General features: G+C 51.4%; 2 protein-coding genes across 3 annotated transcripts in view; one reads left to right on the plus strand and one right to left on the minus strand.

The window, feature by feature from the left end:
• Window positions 1-23894, minus strand: part of WNT5B (Wnt family member 5B) — a 72411-nt gene that overhangs the window by 35377 nt on the left and 13140 nt on the right. The gene's annotated exons all lie outside the window — the stretch shown is intronic.
• FBXL14 (F-box and leucine rich repeat protein 14) lies at window positions 319-4110 on the plus strand. Its single transcript, XM_058852871.1, has one exon. It carries the CDS (start codon window positions 539-541, stop codon window positions 1739-1741), a length of 1203 nt encoding a protein of 400 aa, XP_058708854.1. The 5' UTR covers window positions 319-538; the 3' UTR covers window positions 1742-4110.

Genomic DNA, 23894 nt, shown 5'->3' on the forward strand with positions numbered 1-23894 from the left:
CGGAGCGGAGCGGGCGGGCCCGGAGCGGCGGAGTCGGTACCGGCGGCGGGCGGGCCGGGCCGGGCCGGGCCGGGCCGCGCCACCCCCTGCCCTCGCTGCCTCACCGCCGGCGCGGGATGCGGGCGGCGCGGGGCCGCGGGCTGTGAGCGGCGGCAGCGCGGAGACAAAGGGAGGCGGCGGCGGCGGCGGCGGGGCTCGGCGGCCGGCGCTGGGCACGGGGCGCGGGGGCCGCCGCCGGGGCGCGCCCGCCGGGATGCGGCGCGGGGCGGCGCGGCCGCGGCAGCAGCGCGGCGGCGGCAGCGGCGCGGCCCGCCCGGCGCGGCGGTAGAGGCGGCGGGGCCGGGCCGGCGGTCGCGCAGTAGCGTCTCCCGCGCCGCCCGCGCCGGCGATGTGAGGGCGGCGGCGGCGGCGGCGGCGGCAGGAGGAGCGCGGCGCGGAGCGGAAGGCGGGCGGGCCCCGGGCGGAAGCGGGCCGGGCCCGGCGGCGAGGGGCAGCAGCGCGGCGCCGGCGGGGGCGGCCGGGCGCGGGCGGGCGTGCGATGGAAACGCACATCTCGTGCCTGTTCCCCGAGCTGCTCGCCATGATCTTCGGGTACCTGGAGGTGCGCGACAAGGGCCGCGCGGCGCAGGTGTGCACGGCCTGGCGGGACGCCGCCTACCACCGCTCGGTGTGGCGGGGCGTGGAGGCCAAGCTGCACCTGCGCCGCGCCAACCCCTCGCTCTTCCCCAGCCTGGCGGCGCGGGGCATCCGGCGGGTGCAGATCCTGTCGCTGCGGCGCAGCCTGAGCTACGTGGTCCAGGGCATGGCGGACATCGAGAGCCTCAACCTCAGCGGCTGCTACAACCTCACCGACAACGGGCTGAGCCACGCCTTCGTGGCGGAGATCAGCTCCCTGCGCTCGCTCAACCTGAGCCTCTGCAAGCAGATCACGGACAGCAGCCTGGGCCGCATCGCCCAGTACCTCAAGGGCCTGGAGGTGCTCGAGCTCGGAGGCTGCAGTAACATCACCAACACCGGCCTCCTGCTCATCGCCTGGGGCCTGCAGCGCCTCAAGAGCCTCAACCTGCGCTCCTGCCGGCACCTCTCCGACGTGGGCATCGGGCACCTGGCGGGCATGACCCGCAGCGCGGCCGAGGGCTGCCTGGGCCTGGAGCAGCTCACGCTGCAGGACTGCCAGAAGCTCAGCGACCTCTCGCTCAAGCACCTGGCCCGCGGGCTGGGCCGCCTCCGCCAGCTCAACCTCAGCTTCTGCGGGGGCATCTCGGACGCGGGGCTGCTGCACCTGTCGCACATGAGCAGCCTGCGGAGCCTCAACCTGCGCTCCTGCGACAACATCAGCGACACGGGCATCATGCACCTGGCCATGGGCAGCCTGCGGCTGTCCGGCCTCGACGTCTCCTTCTGCGACAAGGTGGGAGACCAGAGCCTAGCCTACATCGCGCAGGGCCTCGACGGGCTGCGCTCGCTGTCCCTCTGCTCCTGCCACATCAGCGACGAGGGCATCAACCGCATGGTGCGGCAAATGCACGGGCTGCGCACCCTCAACATCGGCCAGTGCGTCCGCATCACCGACAAGGGCCTGGAGCTCATCGCAGAACACCTCAGCCAGCTCACGGGCATCGACCTCTACGGCTGCACCCGCATCACCAAGCGGGGCCTGGAGCGCATCACCCAGCTGCCCTGCCTCAAGGTGCTCAACCTGGGACTTTGGGAAATGACTGAGAGTGAGAAGGTCAGGTGAGAGGAGGAGGAGGGTGCCCCGAGACCTCCATCTCCTCTGGAGGGACTCACTGACTGACTGACTGACTGCTGCAGAGGAGGAGAGAAAGAGAGAGGGGCATGCACAGAGACATGCTACCCACGCACTCTGGCACCGCAGGGAGGAACACAGAAAAAGAGGGTATATCCTCGACCCTTCTGTGCTGCCTACCTATCCTTGCTGTGGAGGAGGAGGAGGAGGGAGGGGGAGCAGGAGGACAGAGAGAAAGCACCTATCCATTTTCCAGGTCATGCCTCAAGCTCCGTGCTGGGGAGACAGAGCTCTCCCTTCCCACAGCATCCTTCCCTGCGGAAGAGGTAGAAGCCCACACTCTTATGCACTGGGGCTAGAGACACCCCTCTTTATCCCCACTCCCACATTCCATCCCCTCAAGCACTAAGGATGGATAAAGAAAGACCCTTGTTCTGCCATGTATTCAGAATAGATTATTTTTGGTTTATATAAAGGAGAGTGGGAATGGAGATGGGAACAAAAAATAGTAACAGCAGAAAAGGCTTCCTAGCTACACTCGTGTACCCAGCCACCCAGTCATCCTGCGCTGGGCACAGACACAGCTTTTGATAAAACAACCATTCCACCTCTGTGCTTGCCCCCCCCTTGTCAACACATTTGTGACAGAAATACTGCTTCCTAGGTACATTGATTTTTATTTTTTTTTTTTTTTTCCCCTTTTAAATCTCTCTTCATTCTCCAGTTTCATATTATTCTCTGCTGTGGGTGGATACAACCTCCCACTATTCCAGTTCTCCACTGCACTGAGACTAGCGATAGCTACAGCCTCCCCTTTTGTCAGTACGTTTCCATGTCATCCTGCACTATGGGTAATGGAAAAGTCCAGGCACTCCATGCTCTCTCCCCATCTCTCCACTGGAGATGAATTAATTCACCATTTCCTCCTTCCCCTGTCTCTGTGGGGGCTGGACACAGACCCCCCTCTCTTAAGCCCTCCTGTGCACTGGGGGACACAGAGAGTTACTGAGACTTGTCTTCCCTTTCATCCTTCTCTCTTTTTCTCCCCTCCTCCTCCTTGGCAACAGGGATAGACATATCCAGCCACATATCCATTCCTCTCTGGGTCGGGGGTGAGCAGGTAGAGAAGGGAGTTCTAACTCCTCTCTACCTGGGGGACATGAGGAAGAATCTCCAGCTTCATTTCTGCTTCATTTGAGATACTGTGACCTGTTTTTATTTTGAAACGCATAAAAAAAATTACTGCTACAAAAACAGCCTCTTACTCTCCCATCTATCCCTTGCTTACATCCTGTAATTGATCCCAGTTTTCCTCACTCATTCTCCCCTTTACAGTATTCATTTTCTTACATGGTTTTATTTTTAAAGACATATGAAGTTGCTGTTCTTGTGGATTTTTAAGTACATTTTTTTTCTGCTGAATATATTCTATATATATAAATATATATATGATGTCTGGCTACCTCGTTTTAATTTGTTACTTTTTTTTTCCCCTCCTCAAAAGCCCTGGAATTCTTACAGGAAAGAGATTTTGAGACTGAAACATTTTTGTGCCTAGACTGGAATAATGCCCCATGGGTTTGTTCTTATTTTTTGCCCCTCCTCTACCCCCACCCCTTTTTTTAAATTTTTTTTTAATTTTTAATTTTTGTTTTTAGGCTTACCCTACTGTGTCCCACCTTCACATTCTGGTTGTGCCTCTCCCTCCCTCTTCACTAGGAACTGGGGACCCAAACTGTGCTTCTGCATTTTTACTCTTCTAGCACAAATATGTAAAGTGAGAATCCATGCTGAGGATTGGGCTACTGTTAACAGAAATATGTAAAATGCAAGTTTGTTTTTAAAAAAAAAAATTATATATATGGATATATGCAAATGTTTTCCCCTCCTAAGCCATCTACAAAAGGTCACTATGCCAGGCTTCTTGTTTGTAGGTGGAGAGGAGCAGAGCTGGCCTACAGGCCCCAGGGCTGCCATGTGAAGGGGAGGAGACTGAAGTTCATCTGTCTTAACTCTGTTCTGTCAATAAAATGGAGCTGGGTCTTTAGATTATTTTTTAATTATTATTTTAAAGAGGAAGAGTAAGTTTGGGTTTTGTTTTTGTTGTTGTTTTTTTTGTTTTGTTTTGTTTTGAATATCTTGGCTTTTTTTTTGCTTATCTGTTCAAAATCTCAAATCCTCCACAGTAACAGGCCAGACCACCGAGTTAACGCAAACCCAGAGACCCCTATGGATTAATTGTACTGTTTGTGAATTTGTATAAAAAAATAACAAAGATCCTCTTAAAACATTTTATATTCTTACAGTAAAAGGTTAAACATATTTATATAATAAAAGAGGAAATATGAAGTATGTTTTTGAAAAAAAAAAAAAAAAAGCCGTATCTGTGTTGTCTGTGCTTATTGAAGACGTGAATCTGTTGGGTTTGGTAAGAGCAGCCTTGTGGCTGATGGTGGGATTTGGGGCTGGCTCTGCTGAGCGATGGAGGAGGAGGAGGAGGAGGAGGAAGGAGGGGAGCCCAGTGCCTCCTCCCAGGCAGGGTGTCAAGTAAGAACACAGTGAGGAGCTGGTGAGGATGGCCCATGGAGTAAGATCACCATGAGGAGTTGGTGAGGAAGGCCTTTGGAGTAAGATCACCATGAGGAGTGGGTGAGGAAGGCCCATGGAGTTAGATCACTGTGAGCTGGTGAGGAAGGCCGATGGAGTAAGATCACCATGAGGAGTTGGTGAGGAAGGCCCATGGAGTTAGATCACCATGAGGAGTTGGTGAGGATGGCCCATGGAGTAAGATCACTGTGAGGAGTTGGTGAGGAAGGCCCATGGAGTAAGATCACAGTGAGTTGGTGAGGAAGGCCCATGGAGTAAGATCACCATGAGGAGTTGGTGAGGAAGGCCCATGGAGTTAGATCACTGTGAGCTGGTGAGGATGGCCCATGGAGTAAGATCACTGTGAGTTGGTGAGGATGGCCCATGGAGTAAGATCACAGTGAGGAGTTGGTGAGGATGGCCCATGGAGTAAGATCACAGTGAGGAGCTGGTGAGGAACGCCCATGGAGTAAGATCACCATGAGGAGTTGGTGAGGAAGGCCCATGGAGTTAGATCACCATGAGGAGCTGGTGAGGAAGGCCTTTGTGGTAAGATCACCATGAGGAGTTGGTGAGGAAGGCCCATGGAGTTAGATCACTGTGAGCTGGTGAGGATGGCCCATGGAGTAAGATCACCATGAGGAGTTGGTGAGGAAGGCCCATGGAGTAAGATCACAGTGAGTTGGTGAGGATGGCCCATGGAGTAAGATCACCATGAGGAGCTGGTGAGGAAGGCCCATGGAGTAAGATCACCATGAGGAGCTGGTGAGGATGGCCCATGGAGTAAGATCACCATGAGGAGTTGGTGAGGAAGGCCCATGGAGTAAGATCACAGTGAGTTGGTGAGGATGGCCCATGGAGTAAGATCACCATGAGGAGCTGGTGAGGAAGGCCCATGGAGTAAGATCACCATGAGGAGCTGGTGAGGAAGGCCCATGGAGTAAGATCACCATGAGGAGCTGGTGAGGAAGGCCCATGGAGTAAGATCACCATGAGGAGCTGGTGAGGAAGGCCCATGGAGTAAGATCACCATGAGGAGCTGGTGAGGAAGGCCCATGGAGTAAGATCACAGTGAGGAGTTGGTGAGGAAGGCCTTTGGCAGGACCAGCCATGGCCGTGAGGGTGCTGGCACATCCCTGGGGACAGGCCCGGTTCAGCTGCCGAGTCTGAGGGCAGACTGAAGTGCTGGAACTTGGCTCAATCGACTGCTTGCTGATCGAGGACAGCATTTGTGAGGGGGGAAGAAAGCCTGTGTATCTTTTATTTTTTTAAGCTACAGATAAATTGCATGGTGGAGGATTTTTCAGTGATTTAAAGTGTGGATGGAAGACCCATCAAATAAAACCATTTCCCAGCAGTGCCAACCACCAAAAACCCTTCTCCTTGTAGACCTGGGAAATCTGAAATATCTTGGTTGATTTCCACTGCCCAGCCGAAGATTAAAGAGAAAGTAAAAAGCGGGACCGTGTTTATAAAAAAAAAAAAAAAAAAAAAAAAGAAGTTAGAATAATCTAAAGTGTCCTTTGTCCTCCACCATAATCTTTCTCCTCAACGTGATGACTTTTAACCCGCTGCGGTCCCTTTTTAGGCTGCCCGACGTGGGGTGTTTTATTGTTGCGGGAGACGGAGCTTAAGCGGTGTTGATAGGGCACAAAGCCCGTCTCCCCCAGCCCGGCTCGCCCGCTGCCCCCTTGCTGCCTCCAAGGAGGGGAATGCGAAATGGTGGAAGAAGGCAGAGCCATTGTTCAGCAAAGTTAAAAGAGGAGCTGTCCTTGCTTGCTTGCTCAGTCATGCATACTCAATCTGGCCGGGCCCGGGTCCCTATGGAAAGGAGGAGGGCGATTCTTCCCCTCTTTTTAACATTCCTCTCCAGGCCTGGCTGTATTTAAGCTGCTTTCCTCCGCGCCGAGGAGGAGGGAGGGGGATGGTCTGAAGTTCCTGTACATTTGCATTTTAAGCACTTCCAGCGCTGAGCTGGCCACTTTGTTCGCCGCTCGGGCAGCCCTGGCTGGGTGCAGCTCCAGGTGGGATGTGCTCCCAGAGGAGATGCCCTGCCCCACCTCTGCCCCCACAGCTATCCTGCCTGAAGCTGGACCTCAGCATGCTCCTGCTGCCAGCTCTACCCACCTCACCTCTTTTATGTCAGCGCTGCATTTCAAAGTGCCTGACTCCAGCCCTCATAAAATGAAACGCCATCTCTGAATCCCAAGGACCTGGGCTATCTCAGGGTCTGTGCTTTGGGACGTGTGTTGTTCTAGTCCCTCCTTTCCAAGACTTCCAAGCTTTCTGCTGGGAGTCCATTCACAAAAGGTGCATTGTTCGCTTTAGGGAAAGCCACCACAATTGGATCTAATTGAGCCTGACACTATATCCATCTTCCTCTGCTTGGAAGGAGGTGTTGGGTTCTGTCCTTCCTGCTTTAAGAAAAGCGATTACAGTAACTTCTTGATGGCAAAAGAGCACGTATGTATGAGTGTTACAAACAACAGGAATCCCAGATCAGGTTCCCATAACAGCTGAAAACGTAATTGCTGCTGGGGTTATGCAGCCAAGGATGGGGAATGATAAACCTCTCATAAAGTAAGTTTGTTGCTGCTGGGTTTGGGTGAAAATGGCATCTCCTTATTAAGCCCCATGCTCACAGGGATAACAGTGGGACATCTGTGTTTCAATGTAATGTGTGTGCTCATAAGCTCCGTAATCAGAACTAGAATGGGTTTGTTTTTTTCCTCCCTAAAAATTCCCCTGAACTTCTTCTCTCAACTTAGGAAAAAACCCAAACCAAAAGCACTGCCCACATGGCCCAACATCCTCTTTTAAGTGAACACAAGCCAAAGGAAGTTGCCAAAACCAAAGCCCAGTTCTTAGACACCCTGGGCTGTTCCCGTAGATGGAGCAAGTGCTCCTCATACCTTCCTCTCATGCTCCATTGTGCCAGCACCTCCCTGGACACAAACTGCAGCCCAACCACCATAGACCAATTGCCACATAACTTCTCAGTATAACCAACCACTCCTGAATTTTTGAATTGGCAACTGGGCAACCAGGGTAGACAAACCACGAAAAACACTCCAATATTTGGGTTGGAAATGAGCTGGAAGTCTCCTGCCCGTGTCAGTGAGCTCAGGGTGCTCCAGCAGTGGCTTTGGTGCCCAGCAGAAGCGGTGGGGCAGCAGGGCCCCTTGCCTACACCTGCACCAGGCAGGGCACAGAGGGTGACCCAGGGACCCTCTTTATGGAGTGGCAGCTCTGAGGAGCAGAGGGGCCACGCTCAAGAAGTGGTGCCAGAAAGCAGAGCAGAGCAGCAATGATCTGGAGGAGGGATGAAGCGACTGAGCAGGAGAGGAGGCGGCAGGGACCGAGGGGCAGACGCTAGCTTGCAAACCACAGTGAAGTCCTGAGTGTGAGTGGGGTCCCTGGGCTGCTGCAGCAGCTGCCCCCCTCGCCAGATCCACGGCTGGCTCCTCTCCCTGCAATACAGGAGGAAAAGCAGGCTCCACCTGGGTCCTACTGCCCTTGGACTAGCACATGGGAGGTCCATGCGTGACAGATTTATACATTTTATACCTTCCCGCTGCACACTGCGGGTTGGGCTGAATCAGTTTGTCATGGTGGCTCTGGGGTCCTTTGTTCCGCGGTAATAAATAACGGGGTCACGGGGCAGCTGTCAGCCAAACCACCTGGGGCCTGCGCTACGGCCACAGACGTGATCTCCGTGCTGCACAGCATCGGGCTTGCCACTCAACCTGCCCTTTGGGGGTCAGGGAAGGGTTAAAATGAGACCTGGGTGGCCAAGACACAGATTTTGGAACCAAAGCTAGAAGTTAGCACAGGCTGCCATAAACAGCTCAAGGGGAGATGTCCCTGGGCCTGGCAGCCTCGCTGTGTACGCGTGTGGGATGCTCCAAGCAAAGTGAACCCTTTTTTTGTTTTCTCTCTCTCCCTCCTCTACCTTAAATGCCACTCTTTCAGCCAGCAGCTCTTTAACAGTGCCTTCTGTGGAGGAAAAAGATAAATGGATAAACTCGATTGGGTGGTGCAGGCTGGACCCCTCAGGACATCGGCGAGGCCCCGCGCCAGAGCTGCTGGCTGGGCTGCACTGACACTCCCCGCCGTGGCCAGCCAGCCAGGCTGTCCTGCTCAATTCCCCAGCCCCAAGCTGCACGAAAGAAAGAGCTGGAGAGGGTTCATCAGGCTCCTGTGCCAGAACTTAAGCCTCCAGCCACATTTGGCAGGGACGCTAGTGCTTCTCCCCCTTCTTTAATTAAATTTACCATATGCACTAGCTCAATGACAGCCCAAACTGAAATCGCATGATGGAGATTTTGAAAGATCCGAATCTGATCTGTCCCTGCAAGATGAATGGAAATGGGATTTTCCTACAAAATTTCCTAAAATCTGGGGTGTTTCTTAGAAAAAGGTGTCCAAACTTCAATACCAGTGCCTCGACACATGCCCTGAGCCAGTGTGTCCACATGAGAGGGTTACTGAGACATAAACCAAACTCATATTCTGCTACAGAAACTCAGATCTAGAAATGGGAACCTCCTCCTAGTTATTTTCCTTTTTCTGAGTCTTGTTTCTCTGGGCACAGTCTAGTGATTTCATGATGAAGCAATTTCCCCTCCCAGTTTTGGGAAAAGAAAAAAAAAAAAAAAGAAAAAATAAAATCCAAAACAAATTTTATCTGAGCTTGGTCCTGTTCATCCCTCTCCTTTGCCTTTTTCTCTCCCCAGATGTCCCAGCTTTACAACCCTTGGATGCCTTTAGGGGTTTGGCAGCTGGCACACAGCACCACAGAGGCACAGAGATCCCAGCTCTGCAGCCAGCAGCCTCTCTCCTTGCTCAGTGAGCTGAAATGCCAATAAATCCGTGCCATTATCTCCCTTGGTGACAGCTGCGGTGGCACTCCTGGCTCCCCAGCTTCAGCGGGAACCAGGTGCATCCTTCAGTGTCATAAACTCGGGGGTAGAAGCCTTGTGAGGCAGCGGTACCACAGGTGAGCTGGTTCCCTCTGCTCCCCCGGGCTCCTGGAGCTGCCAGGGATGCAGTGGAGCAGATCTCCATCCGCTTGGCCCAGGCCCCCTATGCAAATTGACCAGAGGTGACGGGGATAACGAGATCCCTGGGGTCACTCGTCTCCCTAGGAAAACCAGGAAAACAGATGGAGAGCAGGCTGCTGCCTGTGGTGCTGGCGCGGCCCCTGCAGTTGCACGGGCTGGGCGGTGCATCCTCATCCTCATCCTCATCCCCATCCCCACCCCAATCCTGTTCCCAATCCCCATCCCGATCCAGATCCCGATCCTGTTCCTCTTCCCGTTCCCAATCCCCGTCCTGATCCAGATCCTGATCCTGTTCCCATTCCCAATCCCCATCCTGATCCTGTTCTCATTCCTGATCCCCATCTCCATCCCCAATCCTATCATGATCCCGTCCTGGATCCCCAACCCAATTAACATCCCTATCCCCATCCCATTCCCGATCCCATTCCTGATCCCCATTTCATTTGCAATCCCGTTCCCAATCCCCATCCCCATCCCCATCCCGATCCCGTTCCCGATCCCGATCCCGATCCCGTTCCCGATCCCGATCCCGATCCCGATCCCGTTCCCGATCCCGTTCCCGATCCCGATCCCGATCCCGATCCCGTTCCCGATCCCGATCCTGGAGCTGCAGTGCGCGGCCGGCCCGCCAGGCGGCAGCATTGCCCGCCGAGTGCCGCGCCCGGCACCGCGCGGAATTATCCGCAGTTAATGAACGGCTCCGCAGCCGCGGAATTATCCACAGTTAATGAACGGCTCCGCACCGCGCGGAATTATCCACAGTTAATGAACGGCTCTGCACTGCGCGGAATTATCCACAGTTAATGAACGGCTCCGCAGCCGCGGAATTATCCGCAGTTAATGAACGGCTCCGCAGCCGCGGAATTATCCACAGTTAATGAACGGCTCCGCACCGCGCGGAATTATCCGCAGTTAATGAACGGCTCCGCAGCCGCGCGGAATTATCCACAGTTAATGAACGGCTCCGCAGCCGCGGAATTATCCGCAGTTAATGAACGGCTCCGCAGCCGCGGAATTATCCACAGTTAATGAACGGCTCCGCACCGCGCGGAATTATCCACAGTTAATGAACGGCTCCGCACCGCGCGGAATTATCCACAGTTAATGAACGGCTCCGCACCGCGCGGAATTATCCACAATTAATGAACGGCTCCGCACCGCGCGGAATTATCCGCAGTTAATGAACGGCTCCGCACCGCGCGGAATTATCCACAGTTAATGAACGGCTCCGCACCGCGCGGAATTATCCGCAGTTAATGAACGGCTCCGCACCGCGGAATTATCCGCAGTTAATGAACGGCTCCACAGCTGCGGAATTATCCACAATTAATGAACGGCTCCGCACCGCGCGGAATTATCCGCAATTAATGAACGGCTCCGCAGCCGCGGAATTATCCGCAGTTAATGAACGGCTCCGCACTGCGCGGAATTATCCGCAGTTAATGAACGGCTCCGCACCGCGCGGAATTATCCACAATTAATGAACGGCTCCACAGCCGCAGAATTATCCATAATTAATGAACGGCTCCGCAGCCGCGGAATTCTCTGCAATTAATGAATGGCTCCGCAGCGCAGCCACGGAATTATCTGCAATTAATGAACGGCTCTGCACCGTGTGGAATTATCAGCAATTAATGAATGGCTCCGCACTGCACAGAATTAACGGTAATTAATGAACGGCTGTGGGGCTGCCGGGAGCCTGCTCTGCACCTACACGCGTGTCTTAGGGGTCACCCATGGCACCAAGTGGGAGTGCTGAGAAATCAGATGGGCTAAAGGGCTCACCTGTCCAGCCCTGGACAGCTGGGGCAGGAGGTGCAAAGGGATGGGGAACTTCAGGCTGCTCATCAGCACTTGGCAGTGGTGCCCAGTCCTGAGGGTTTGCACGATAAACCAAACTGGAAAGCCACACTTGGTGTAGCTGAACTGGGAGTCAGTTATAGAACCAGTGATGGTTTGGGCTGGAATCCAATCCCCCTGCCATGGGCTGGAACACCTTCTGCTATGAAAGTTGCTTAAAGCCCGATCCAGCCTTGTCTTGAACACTTCCAGGGACTGAACATCCACACTTCTCTAGGCAACCCATTCCAGGGCCTCCCCACCCTCACAATAAAGACTTTCTTCCTAGTAAGTAATTTAAATCCAACCTCTTCCATTTTAAAGCCACCCTCCCTCGTCCTATCACTACATGTCCTAGCCAGAACTCCCTTTCCAGCTCTCTCATGGCCGATCTAGGTAGTGGAAAGTGCTCCAAGGCCTCCCCAGAGCTTGCCCTTCTCCTGGCTCTACAACCCCAACTCCCTCAGGCTGTCTTCACAGAAATGCTTCAGCCCTCCGACCACTTCCATGGCCCTCCACTCCAACAGGTTCATCTCCTTCTTATGCTGGGGTGTGCATAAATGCTCCCCATCCTGCAGGAACTTCACAGCCCAGCCTGAAGAGCTGCCTCCTGGAAACCATCCATCCTAGACTTAGCACTTCTGCTCTAAAACTCCATCTCTTGACATCTATAGCTTGACAGCAAAAACAATATTTTTTTTTTAAAGCATGTATGTGTGAGAATGGTAATGGAGCAAGACCAAACTTAAAGTAATACTTAGATTATTTTATTTCAGTTTTGTTGTGCAGGGTTTTGCTGTGTTGTTGGCACAGTTACTCCACTGGATACCTCTGTAGTGATGAAGGTATCTGGAGCTCTATGTGTGTGTCCCTTCTAGCACATAAATTTAAACAGTTTTTTATCCAGTTCTCACACTGCTGCTACAGGTACAGTGATGGTGTCTTTTTCAGAAGCATATACACCTTATAATTCACAGAGTTTTAATAATTAGCTTCTGCAGACTCATGACATACACAGACATCAAAAAGGGAAAATCAGCACTAATGGGGGAAGAGAGGTGGAAACAACCTGACTAAGGTGATGTCCCAGATCCGTGCGTGGCCAAACAGTGCCTGGCGTCCACCCTTTCCATCTCCAGTCCTGTTGTTTCTGCCATTTGGAGCAGCAAAAATGGAAATGAGTTTTCCAGCCCAAGGTAGTCCTGGAGAGGGAGGGTCAGGACAAAGAACATCTTCCTCGTCTTCCACACCAGACTCACTCAGCCTGGAAACGCTGGTGCACAGGTGTGGGCTGTGGAAGAGCAGCAGGAGCCCTTCCAAGAAGCCATTTCTCCCTCTCTCTGTGCAAACTCCTCAGCTGCCACAGCTTTTATTCCAGGCAATGGGCAGCCTGACCCAACAAAGTCAGAGCTGGCAGCCCTGCAGGGACACGTCCCTGCACACCACCAGGTACGGCACTGCTGCAGCCCTGCAGCCGCTCCCCGGACATCTCCCCCAGGACTGGCCCTGCAGCAGAGACCACCCATGTGGATCAAAGGCACCACACAGCCCTGAAGGCTGCAAATGCTCTCTCCTCTCGTGTCTCCCTTCCCCAGAGCTACCTGTCCATTAGCACTTGCCCAGACCACACACCGAAGGCCAACCGAGCAACAGCGACTTCTGCCCTCCACAGCCAGAGCACAGGGCACGAGGGCTGGTGCTGGGCTGCCTGCTCCCTTCCCCTCACCTCCCCTGGGCTCCAGTGCAGCGAGCCAGGAGAACACCAAGGGGAACATGGGGAAACACCATCTCCCACCCACACCTGCCAGGGAGTCAGCGGGGCAGGGACGGCTGCATGTGAGCGGCCGGGTGTAACTTCCACCCTGTCCCTAGTGCCAAAAACAAGCATGTTAAAGCTAATCTACCCCTGTCTCAGCTCAACCGCTTTTCTGTGACTAAGCCCCTTAAAATGGTTTTACTAAAATCCCCTTTTGATGGAAAAAATCCCAGCTGGAAGTTTCGGGCAGCAGCACAATGTGCAAGTCTGCGTGTCCCTTTCCCCGGCTTCACAAAAGCCTCTAATCGAGTGGAAAATTTGCTGGAGGCCAGAGGTTTAGGCCTGCAATTATTTTTTAAGGGATTATCAGGAGAGAATGGCGGTACTTCTGACCCTCCCTCTCTTTGTGCTCTGCTCTGTGCCGCTTTCAGATGGACTCAGCCAGAAACCTAAACCACCGCAGCTGGATCCAGCAAAACCAGGGCTTGGCTGGGCAGCTTGCCTCCTCTCTGTCTCACAGGACACATCCCAGACTCCAGGTTACAGGAGTCCCACTCCAGCAGCATGCAATGAACAGAAGTGCTTTTCCACAGAAGCAACACTCTCAGATTCTTTTTTTTAAAGGCAAGCTTGAGAAAAAGCAAACGATTCCAGCCCCGTGAGCCTCAGTGGACTGAAAAACCAAGGAGCCAGGAGGGATGAGGTCCATTGGACAGGCTGAGCTTTGGCTCTGCAAAGCCATTATGTAGGAGGTCTTACACAAGTTCCTTGCAGCAAGCTCCAAAAAAGACCTGGCACGGAAGATGTGGACACTGTAACACCCAGCTTTGAAGGGCTTTGCTCCAAGGGTGTGATGCCTTAAGTTTTAGCTTTTCTATTTTTCGTATTCTGCACTGCCCAGGTGTGGAGTTTTGAGCTTTGTGTTCAGTGTCAGTGAGCTCTCTTCACAGACAAAACAATTCATTTTCCAGCTTGATACCAAGGACAGTCTTTACAAGTTTCAGTCCCAAAAGCAGGAACAACGCTGGGCTGAAGGGAGAAAACAAGGATGGGATTCCATAACCTGGAGCTGGGACTGGACAATGAACCCTGATATGCAGATGGACCAAAACTTACAAAAATGTGAGCCCTGGTGAGCAATCATCCATTTTGGGACCATTTTTGGTCCTTGGGTGTAGCTGTGGCCAGGCTCCTGCAGTGCCCCAGGTGTGTCCTTTAAGGCCTTTCAATAAATCCCTGCTTTATTCTGAACCCTGTCCAGCCTCTGTTCCAGGCCAGCCCTCTCCAGGCATCAGTTCTGGCAACCACGAAGGGACAGAAGGCATCTGGAAAACCCCTGGAGTGAGGAACACCCAGCTCCTGATCCCCCACTCCTGCCAGCACTCCCAGGGGTGCCCAGCTGTGGTCCAGAAGGCATCAGGTGGCTCCTGGCTTTGAGGTGCTTTCTGTGACCTCTGAGACAGCCAGACACCACTAAGCATCCAAAACAACTCCTTGCTGGGCACCAGGGGCAGGCAGAGGAGAGGCACTGCAGGCTCTCCTGCCCGAGGGGCTCTGTGCCTTGCTCAGGGCTCCCAGGAGCTGCCTGTGCTCACATGGGGCCCAAAAACATGAAACTGCCCCATCCCACCTGCCCAGCAGCAGGTGAGCCATGGCCAGAGGCAGCAGCAGGGCTCCTGCTTCCCAACAGCAGCCCGAGGAAGAAGGAGAGCTGCTCTAATTCCTGCCTCCCTTCCCTTCCAACCCATCCCTTCTGGAGAAGGCACAACCACAGGAAAACAGGCTGCTCTTCCCTGCTCCCATGCAAGCCACAGTGTGGATGGTTATTCCAGGCTTGGAGCAAGAAAGGAAACATGTGAGGGAAGCAAGGGCTGAAGAGCTCTCAACATGTGGCATCGAGCAGCTGCTGGCTAAAAGGGAGAAGCAGGTTGTGCTCCCTGGGCTTTCCTGTGTCGGATGTTTCGAGACAAAGTGGCAGCTTTTAAGTAAAAAACTCTGCACTCAAAGGGTGTTAAACCAGAAATTATTTAAAAACCCCAGACAAGCACAGAGGAAAAGTCAAATGAGGCATTCGTGGAATTATGATGCCTCCAGGAGCTAGGTGGTGCCTAAGCTTGGGATTTTGATTTTGCACTTTTGAGTGCTGCACTTTTGAGTGCTTTTTGATTTTGCACTTTTGAGTGCTTTGTTTTGGTTTTTACTTGGATCAGGGTTTTTTTTTGCCCCTCTCTACCTCATACTCTCCACCCACATGGACACTGTTTCTGTAGGATTTTAAGACAGTAAGATAAAAAGACAAATGGCCAATCCTGCTCAAAATTGAGGCTGATGTGCTTTGGAAATACTGAGCCTGCCTCTCCAAGACAGCTTGTGAACTCCAGCTGTCCCAGGATAAGGAATGCACAGTCACCAGTAAGCAGCAGCTTGGGATGTGACCTGTGTGACTCACCAGAAGTGTAAGAGCAGGTGAAGAGTCAGCTCCAGCCCCAAATTCTCACCCCAACAAATGGAGCAGCGTGCACAGTGCCACAGCAGAGCCATCCTTCACCACCTCCAGGGATGCAGATCCTCCCCCAGCCTGCTGCTCCTGGGTACCACTGGTGAGCCCTGCTGTTGGAGTCCTTCTGCTTACACCAGGTCTGCTGGCCACAGATAACCTTGAAAAGCCCTGCTTAGAGCATCACTGAAACACCACAGGCTTCCAGAGGTCAGCATTCAAATTCTGCACAGAGGTAGGATCACATATACTTGGATCATTTCTGAAAAGGGTTTATCTTACTTGTATGTAGCCAGCAACCCCCTTACTCAACCACTTCCAGTTTACTTCTCATCATTTTTCATCCTATCCACCTCAAATATTTTATTTTTTCCCCCAGATTAAGCTGTGTTTTTAGTGCTCTCCATAGCTGGCAGCAGAAAAAAAGCTGAGTTTTCAGTTTCAGAGAGGCTCTTCTGTCCTGGATGAACATTCCCTTCCCCGAGTGCTCGCACTCAGCTCCCTGCAGAGGCACCTCAGATGCTTCAGCTCCACCTCTGTGCAGGTCAGCCTTGTGAAGAGCCCAGTTATCATGCTGCACAGTACAGGTGGATTTCTAGATGTATGATAAACATGCCTGGAAACCATTCCTATCCTCAGCAATATCTGTGTCCCACGGGAGGTGAAACCAGCATCCCAACAATGTCAAGAGATTTACCCCACCAGGAAAGGTTTCACATGCTTCAACATTCTAATATTGAGAAGGTATATATTGTAATAAAGATACAACCTGTCACATGTTCTCCTGTGTGTTCATTTCTGTCCCCTGCAGACAGAAGGGTTCCCAAACACATCTGCAATTACTGCTCTGGAGCTGAGCTGTGTCAGACAGAGGCTGGGTGTTGAAATGACTGTCTCTATCTTCAGCTGCACACTGTTACCAACATTCAGAGGAGCTGCTGTTTCCAGAAAGGAAGGACAAGTTGGTATTATTACTATTATTATTATTATTATTATTATTATTATGAAAGCTGGGGGGTTTCCAGGGTTGCTAGTGTGCCAGCAGAGGATCCAGAGCCAGAACATAATCACGACAAGAGAATCTAAAAGTGCCTGAGGACCACCGATGCAACATCTGCGTGTCTCATGCACCAGGTGTTGCTCCCTGGAGCACAAAATTTGGACACACACTCAGTGTGCCACTCCTACCAGCTCCTGGCTCCCACCAGAACAAGCTCACGTGCTGCCTACAGCGCCGTGCAGAGCCAGCCCCAGCTCACAGAAATCTGTCCTTCACCAGGAATATGAAAATGGTGTCAGTGCAAAGCCAGCCCCCAGCTGGGAACTGGCAGGACACACTTGAGGCATCACACTCACGGGAGAGCAGGAACAGAAAAACTGCTTTACCCACAACTACCCCAAAACTACAGGCACTTTAAAAGACTTCAAAGGAGGCACACAGAGAAGTTGGGGGCTCCAAGACAGACACAGATTCAGAGCCCAGGAAAGAGGCTGCAGAGAGGAGCTCATCCCAGCACTGAGTGGCACACTGCACACTGAGGAGCTCTCTCTACAGAGGTGAAAGCACCTAGCACAGCTCTGGCCACTTACTCCATGGATCCTACACACTTAAGGATGGGAATTCATCTCCTTTATGCATGAGCTGTTCCCAAAAGCTAAGGCTGAAATCCTGGCAATAGTTCCCCACTTTCTTTAAAAGTGAAAGAAAAAAACTCCCACCCAATACAACAAAGAAAAATAATCAAAGAAAAATAATCCCAAGTCAAGAGTCTCCTGCAGCACAGAATGAAAAAGTGCTTACTCTTCTTCAGGAACAGATTACATTCCTTATATCAGGCTGAAGGTGGCCAGGGAATGGGATTCAGCACATGGATGCACTTCTGGAGGATCTTTAATAAATATGCAGAGGGAAAAGCTCTGTCAATACAAATCCTATGGAAAATATTGCTCCTGCAGACAGAAGAGAGACCAGTTCTGTTTGTGTACTCAGGCACTGCATATATGAAGATATTTTAGAGGCCTCTATACTTAGCCAGTGTGGTTTCAATCTCTCCCAGGCCAGAGGTAGCTGTGTAAGCATATAGTCAGCACTGGCTAAACAAGTACTTTTGAAACCATACTATTATTACCCAATTAGTTAAAGAAGGTCTTTTGTTTTTTGGGGTTTTTTTTGGGTTGTTTTTTTGGGTTTGTTTTTTTTATTTTTGAGGAGAGGAAAGGGGAAAATCTAGACTTTAATATAAAAGCATAAAAAAGCTCACAAAAGAACAAAAAAAACCCCAAAAACCCAAAACAAAACCCCATCACCCTTCTAACCCTTAAGAGTGAGATGTGTTTTTTTCAACATCTCCTTTCATTTAACTGCAGCCAGATCACTCGGTGCTCCAGGGCCACCAGGGTCCTTCAGGAAGCCACGTGTGTGACTCAGGCAGAGCAGCTCCATCCTCTGAGTCAAAGCTCCACACGCCGAGGGCGCTGACCTGGTGTCTTTCAGAGGAAATAAATGGGTGCCTGACCACACTGGTGGTTGCTAAAGACAACACCAAGCTTTGCACAAACACTGGCGTTTGGCTACGTGACCGCTCCCCGTGTGTGTAATTACACCTCTGCCTTCCTCCCCGCTCTGTCCTGAACGCTTTCAATGCCTGCTGTGTTTCACCCAGCCCCAAATGCAACCTGGGGCTTGGAGGAACAGCTCCAGCACCACCCAAAATGAAGGACCTGCAACTTTCCTGCTGACCCCACCTTTGGTTGGCTGCATGACCTAAGCATGTCTCTCCTATCTTCTCCTCTCCCTCGCTTTCCCCACGTGCAAAAGGGAGATCAGGAGAAGAATCTCTTCTGGAAAATGCACTGAAAGACACTGGTGGAAAACCCTGTGCAAGAGAGCACCACAAAGGTGAATGATGTGATTGCACTATTAATTAGGTCTGCTGATTAAACATTCTGGGACCTTCTTCAGCAGAAAGGGCATTAGGAAAAATAAGGAAGATTTGTAAAGAAAGAAATTAAGGCTTTGGATTTGATATAATCAAGACCTGTGGTCTTTCTTTAATCCAGGAGAGCCTTGGATTAAGGACCAGTCAGGTATTTCCCCCTTTGATGTGAGTGCTGCCTACTCTACAGGAAATTCCCAAAAGGTGCTGAGCATTAGCAGCAGGTTTTTTTCCATAGGCAACTCAGCTGCCTATAATTACCTGAAGAAAAATTCATCCTCTCCTTCCCTAATCCCAGGGCTCTGATCACATTCTACATTTGCTCTGGGGACTCCGCTTTGGAGCCAAGTGACATCTACAACGCAGAGTCTGAACAACACACCCGGATCTGACATTTAGCACAAGCTTGCTGAAGGTTCACCAAAAGCTTTGTGATCCTTCTCAGCACAACTGGGAGCAAGTCTGGCACTGCATCTTGCAGCTTGGACAGGCAAAAAATGTGATCAAACTCAGGAGCTTTGACCAAGATGCACTTGGAGAGTTTTGGTTCGGTTTAGGCACAAGCCCAGTTCCAAAGCCACGGGCTGGAACAGAGCAGCCAAAGGATCTGCACCCGCCTGGAAAGGTTCAGCTCAGCACAGGTGACGGGGACTCAGAGCACACCTGGCCACTACCAGCACAGAGACAGGAACAGCAGCACTGGAGCTCAAACAGGGACTCAGTGCTGAAGCAAATCCCACCCCCATGCAAGTGGTTTGCTGCTTTGAGCAGCTCCAGAGCTCACAAATGGGATTCTCTGGGTGAAACTGCACAGCAGACCGTGCCTGAGGAGGACACTGTGCATTCTCCACATCCATGGCATCAGATAAAAGCCAGCCCAGACTAACACTCCCCCACCCCACAGTGGCACTGCAGGGTGCCAGGTCCTGTGTGTCCCCTCCAGCTCCGCTCCTCACAGCCCACGGTGCCAGCAGGAACCGGGACACCGGGAGCACAGAACCCAGGTATTTGGGATATCTGCTTCTGAGCACCCTCTGCTGGGGGTGACAATTCAGAATCCCCCAGTGATGCTGGCAGGGTACCTGTGATCCCCCAGCCAGCTGCTGGGAGCCTGCCCGGGATGCCCTGGCACACACAGAGTGCTGTGTGAGGGCACTTCAGTGCAGAAAGCAGCTGAAATCAAACCAGGAGCCCACAGACACACCCACCACCGAGAAAACTCAAAGCCAGCAAAAGCCTTCCCTGCCTGCCTGGGCTGCTTCCAGCTCACTGAGTCTGGAGGAAACACGCTGCTGCAGGAAGATGCCGCCAGGAACACCCAAATGCGCTGTTCCCCAGGAGGATGGAGCTGCCCCGGCCCTGATGATGGAACATTTCCTCCTGCACAGCTCACCTGCCCACCACAGCGCCAGGTGAGAGGCAAAGAGACAACTGAGACAGGTGGTTTGACAAGATGGGCAATTGTCACCTTGAATCTGCAGTCCAGGAGGAAAACTTCAGCAGCCTCCTGTCCTACATTGCAGCCTGCAGGTGACTAGAATTTGTGTCCCCCTCTGATGCCAGTAATCATTCCGTGCAGAGATGCTCTGGAAGGCAAGGCTTAGGCTCTCTAAGCTAGTGTCCACTGCCAGATGTCTCAGAGGAAGGCACTGGAGGTTTACAGAGCCAGGAAGAGCTTTAAACTGGCTGCAGCTGCAAGACTGTCCAGGAGAAGGAAGCCCCATACCTTCTAAATGAGCTAGAATAAAATTAATAAACTGTGGGCAGGATTTTTATCCATAGATCTAATCCTTTCTGCACTCTGCTATGTTCTCAGTCTCAATTATTTATGTGCTGCAACGAAAAAAATAAGTTTCACGTGTGTCAGATGTTTTATTTCAATTCCACTGGAAACCTTGCATTACATAAAAGTATACACAGGAATGCCTGGTTTACCTCTCTGTACTTCTAAGTTTATATACTTCTGTCATGTTGATTTTTATGACTCTTTGCTCTAATGAAGGATGCATAATCTTTTTCAGTCTTTCCACACCTCCAGGCATTTTCATCACCTTGTTCTGTTAAATATTTGTAGCAGGGTGATCAGAAATGAGTATTTTATTTTTAAGACCCTCTTGTCCGTCCACCAAGGAGATCCCATCCCCATCCCCATCTCCAGCAGGCTCCTCCTCAGCCAAGGCCAGGAGAGAGATGGAGCAAGCAGGGCTTCTTCCACCCTTCCCCAGTGCAGAATTCAGCTACTGGAGGAGCTCTGTGCTCCCTCCCGTGCCAGCCAGCCTCAGCTGTGGTAAGGCAAGCGAGAAGGCATCAACCCTGCTCCCTGTGAGGAAACAAAGCTTCCCACTCATTCGGGAGCAAAGTTAAAGGTGCTCATTCTGAGGGACTTGCGGCGTGGGCAGGCACGGCGCAGCTCTCCAAAGATAGCTCCAAAATAACCTGGGAGGATCCCAGATGAAGGCTGGGTGTCTTCTTACATCTGTCTGGTTTCCGAGATGGAGTGTAAACAGCGGCACATTAGCTCAGATTAATTACAGGCTGCCGGTGTTCTGCTTTCATGTAGCGAGCTCTGGGAACATAACACCGCTGATAATTAAACAGCGCCTGCCATCAAAGGGCTCCAAAGCTCTGCCAGGGCTGCTGGGGTGGCACACAGGAACAGCAGGACACAGGAACACAGCAGGCTTGTTTGGGAAATGAGAGATTTCTACTGAAACTACAGAAGGAATCATCACGTGTTTTACATTAAGGACTGTACAGTCAGACCAGGGCAGGATCAGTGCTGGGAGACCTTCACCATTTACACACTAAGTTTTATATCCCATGAGAAAGGTAATTTCTCCCATGATATGGCTCCCTACTTTTTTTTTTTTTCTTTTTATTATTTTTTTTTTCCTGGAACAATGGCTCATTAATGACTGAAAAATAAAATAAAAAAAAAGTTATCTCCCACTTTGTTTTCTGCAGGGTGAAAAAATACACAACCAGAGGTAGATGCCAAGAGAGAAAAACTCATGGGAGTGGAGTTAATTCTCTGTGTCACCACATCCCCTCCTTCCCCAGCTCCTTCCACACACACCACCCACTGGTTATGTGAGATTTTGTGCCAGGCTCGCCAGCGTAGCAGTGTCAACACTGGGCTGGACAGTCAAACCTTCCCTCTCTTGTGCCATATCCCATCTGGGTTACCACATCCCCGCTCATTTCCTTTGCTGCCCCTGCTTTTTCCAGACCCAAAGCTGCTTTTCTGCTCTTGCCCCATCCCCTGGAGTCAATGCCCACCAAGGTGAGGGGAGCCCACGGCTGCTTTGCAGGTGGGATTGACACACTGAAACACACCCCACATCCCTTTAGTATTCCCAGAGTAACCCAGAAACTCCAGCTGGAGCAGCAGCAGCACTACCAAAGAGCAATAACAGCATCATCACACAGGGTTTCACACATCCTGCCCTCTGTGCAGTGCCAGGGACCCATTCAGCCCATTTCACCTTGCCCAGATTTAAGGATGCTCCCCAAAACCCACTGGGGCTGCAGCCTGCCTGCTGACAGGAGAATTCCTGGCCAGGGGGACACCCACAGCAATGGCTCGAGGGGCAAGGAAGGGAGGGAGCAAAGTTCACACAGGAGGAGCAACACTGATTTTTGAATGGTTAATTGCATGTTGCTGTGGTTTAGGTAAAAATCTGAAGTGAGACACACACTGCCATGCAGCATCTCCTCACCTAACAGAGGCATCTTCTTGACACTGTCACAGAGCTGGTGAATCAGAGCCATGAATATTAAAAATCATGAATATTAATATATATCATGCACATAATGTACATGAATATATTAATAAATATAGATATAGAGATATAGATTATATAAATATTTATATTTGTATGCTTTTATGTTTATATAAATAATATAATTATTTATATAATTATATATAATCATATAACTAATTATATTATTAATTATTATTAACTATAACAATTATATTAATACCATAGATTAATATTATATCTATATTATGCACAATATCCACACCCACAGCATTTGATACAGCAGCTATAAGGCACCAAGCAATGAAGTACAAGGAGACAGAAAGCTGCCAATTTTCTACAATACCTGCCAGTATTGTTCAATTATCTACCACCTTCCTATGAACCATGGACAGCCAAAAGAGCAGGACCAGAGCCCACAAACAAAGCTAAAGGAAGGTGTTTCTCTGCTCTCTCACACTCCTAAATGATGCCTTAACTTTTAGCTTTTGTGTTTTTCCCTAGGTTGTAGTCTTTCATAGGAAATGTTGGTGAGCCCTCTCCACAGAGCAGGTAGACAAGGTAAGTTTCAGTCCCAAAAGCAGGAACAACGCTGGGCTGAAGGGAGAAAACAAGGATGGGACTCCATAACCTGGAGCTGGGACTGGACAATGAACCCCGATATGCAGATGGACCAAAACTTACAAAAATGTGAGCCCTGGTGAGCAATCATCCATTTTGGGACCATTTTTGGTCCTTCTTGGGTGTAGCCCTGGCCAGGCTCCTGCACTGCCCCAGGTGTGTCCTTTAAGGCCTTTCAATAAATCCCTGCTTTATCCTGAACCCTGTCCAGCCTCTGTTCCAGGCCAGCCCTCTCCAGGCATCAGAGTAACAGAGGATAAACCAGACCTGGGCTGCTTTAAATGAATTGTAATCCTGTGGACACTCTGCTGCTCACAGCTGCAGTGTCCAGGTAAAGCCACCAAGGGAAGGAGCCTCGCAGGCTTCACAGAAGGCACAGTTTGCTCTGCAGCCTGTGCCTTGTGCTGCAGGAATATTCTGGCCCCAATGTGCTAGGTGCTAGAAAGCACCTAAATTAATCTGTCCTCCTAGATAAATGCAAAATCTCACACTCAAGTGTTTTCTCACCTCCTTTTTCAGCAGGACAATCACACAGCAGTACTGGCATTCCTCTCACTTACAGTGGCATAAGGGAGAACACCAAAACACATCCTCAGCTGCCAGGGATGTGACTGCAGCATGTCAGTGTGCAGGCAGGTGAGCCTGGAGAGCTGATGGAGGAAGAGCAGGAGTTTCCACCCTTTGTCACTTTGCCTATGTCCCCAAGAGCCCCAGCAGATTCCTGTCACCAGTGCAGCCACACTTGCCCTGCTGCTGTTGTTTGGGTGTGCAGAGCTCACAGCGAGCTCAGGTGGGCTGTGTCCCCCCCAGCACTTCCACACATCAGGAATATCTTCCTTTCTCCTGAAATCACTCCCATGCACTAGCAGGAACAGCAGAGGAGGACAAAACAAAAAGAGCCAGAAACTGCAGAACCCCAGCCTTCTTTAGTCACCAGGCTGCATCTGTTCCTCACACATTTCGTGGAGGGATCCATTTCTGTTCACCACCAGTGCGAGCCCAAGGGCTCCAGCTGCCAGCGTGCTGCCAGCACCGGGGCTCCTTCTGATATATTTAGAGCTCACAGCACCACACCAGCTCCTCTA

Source organism: Poecile atricapillus, chromosome 18, assembly GCF_030490865.1.
Source record: "Poecile atricapillus isolate bPoeAtr1 chromosome 18, bPoeAtr1.hap1, whole genome shotgun sequence".
NCBI lineage: Eukaryota > Metazoa > Chordata > Aves > Passeriformes > Paridae > Poecile > Poecile atricapillus.

Bases quoted from the DNA above. Each gene is read 5' to 3' on its own strand.
- FBXL14 (XM_058852871.1), top strand. From the start codon at position 539: ATGGAAACGCACATCTCGTGCCTGTTCCCCGAGCTGCTCGCCATGATC.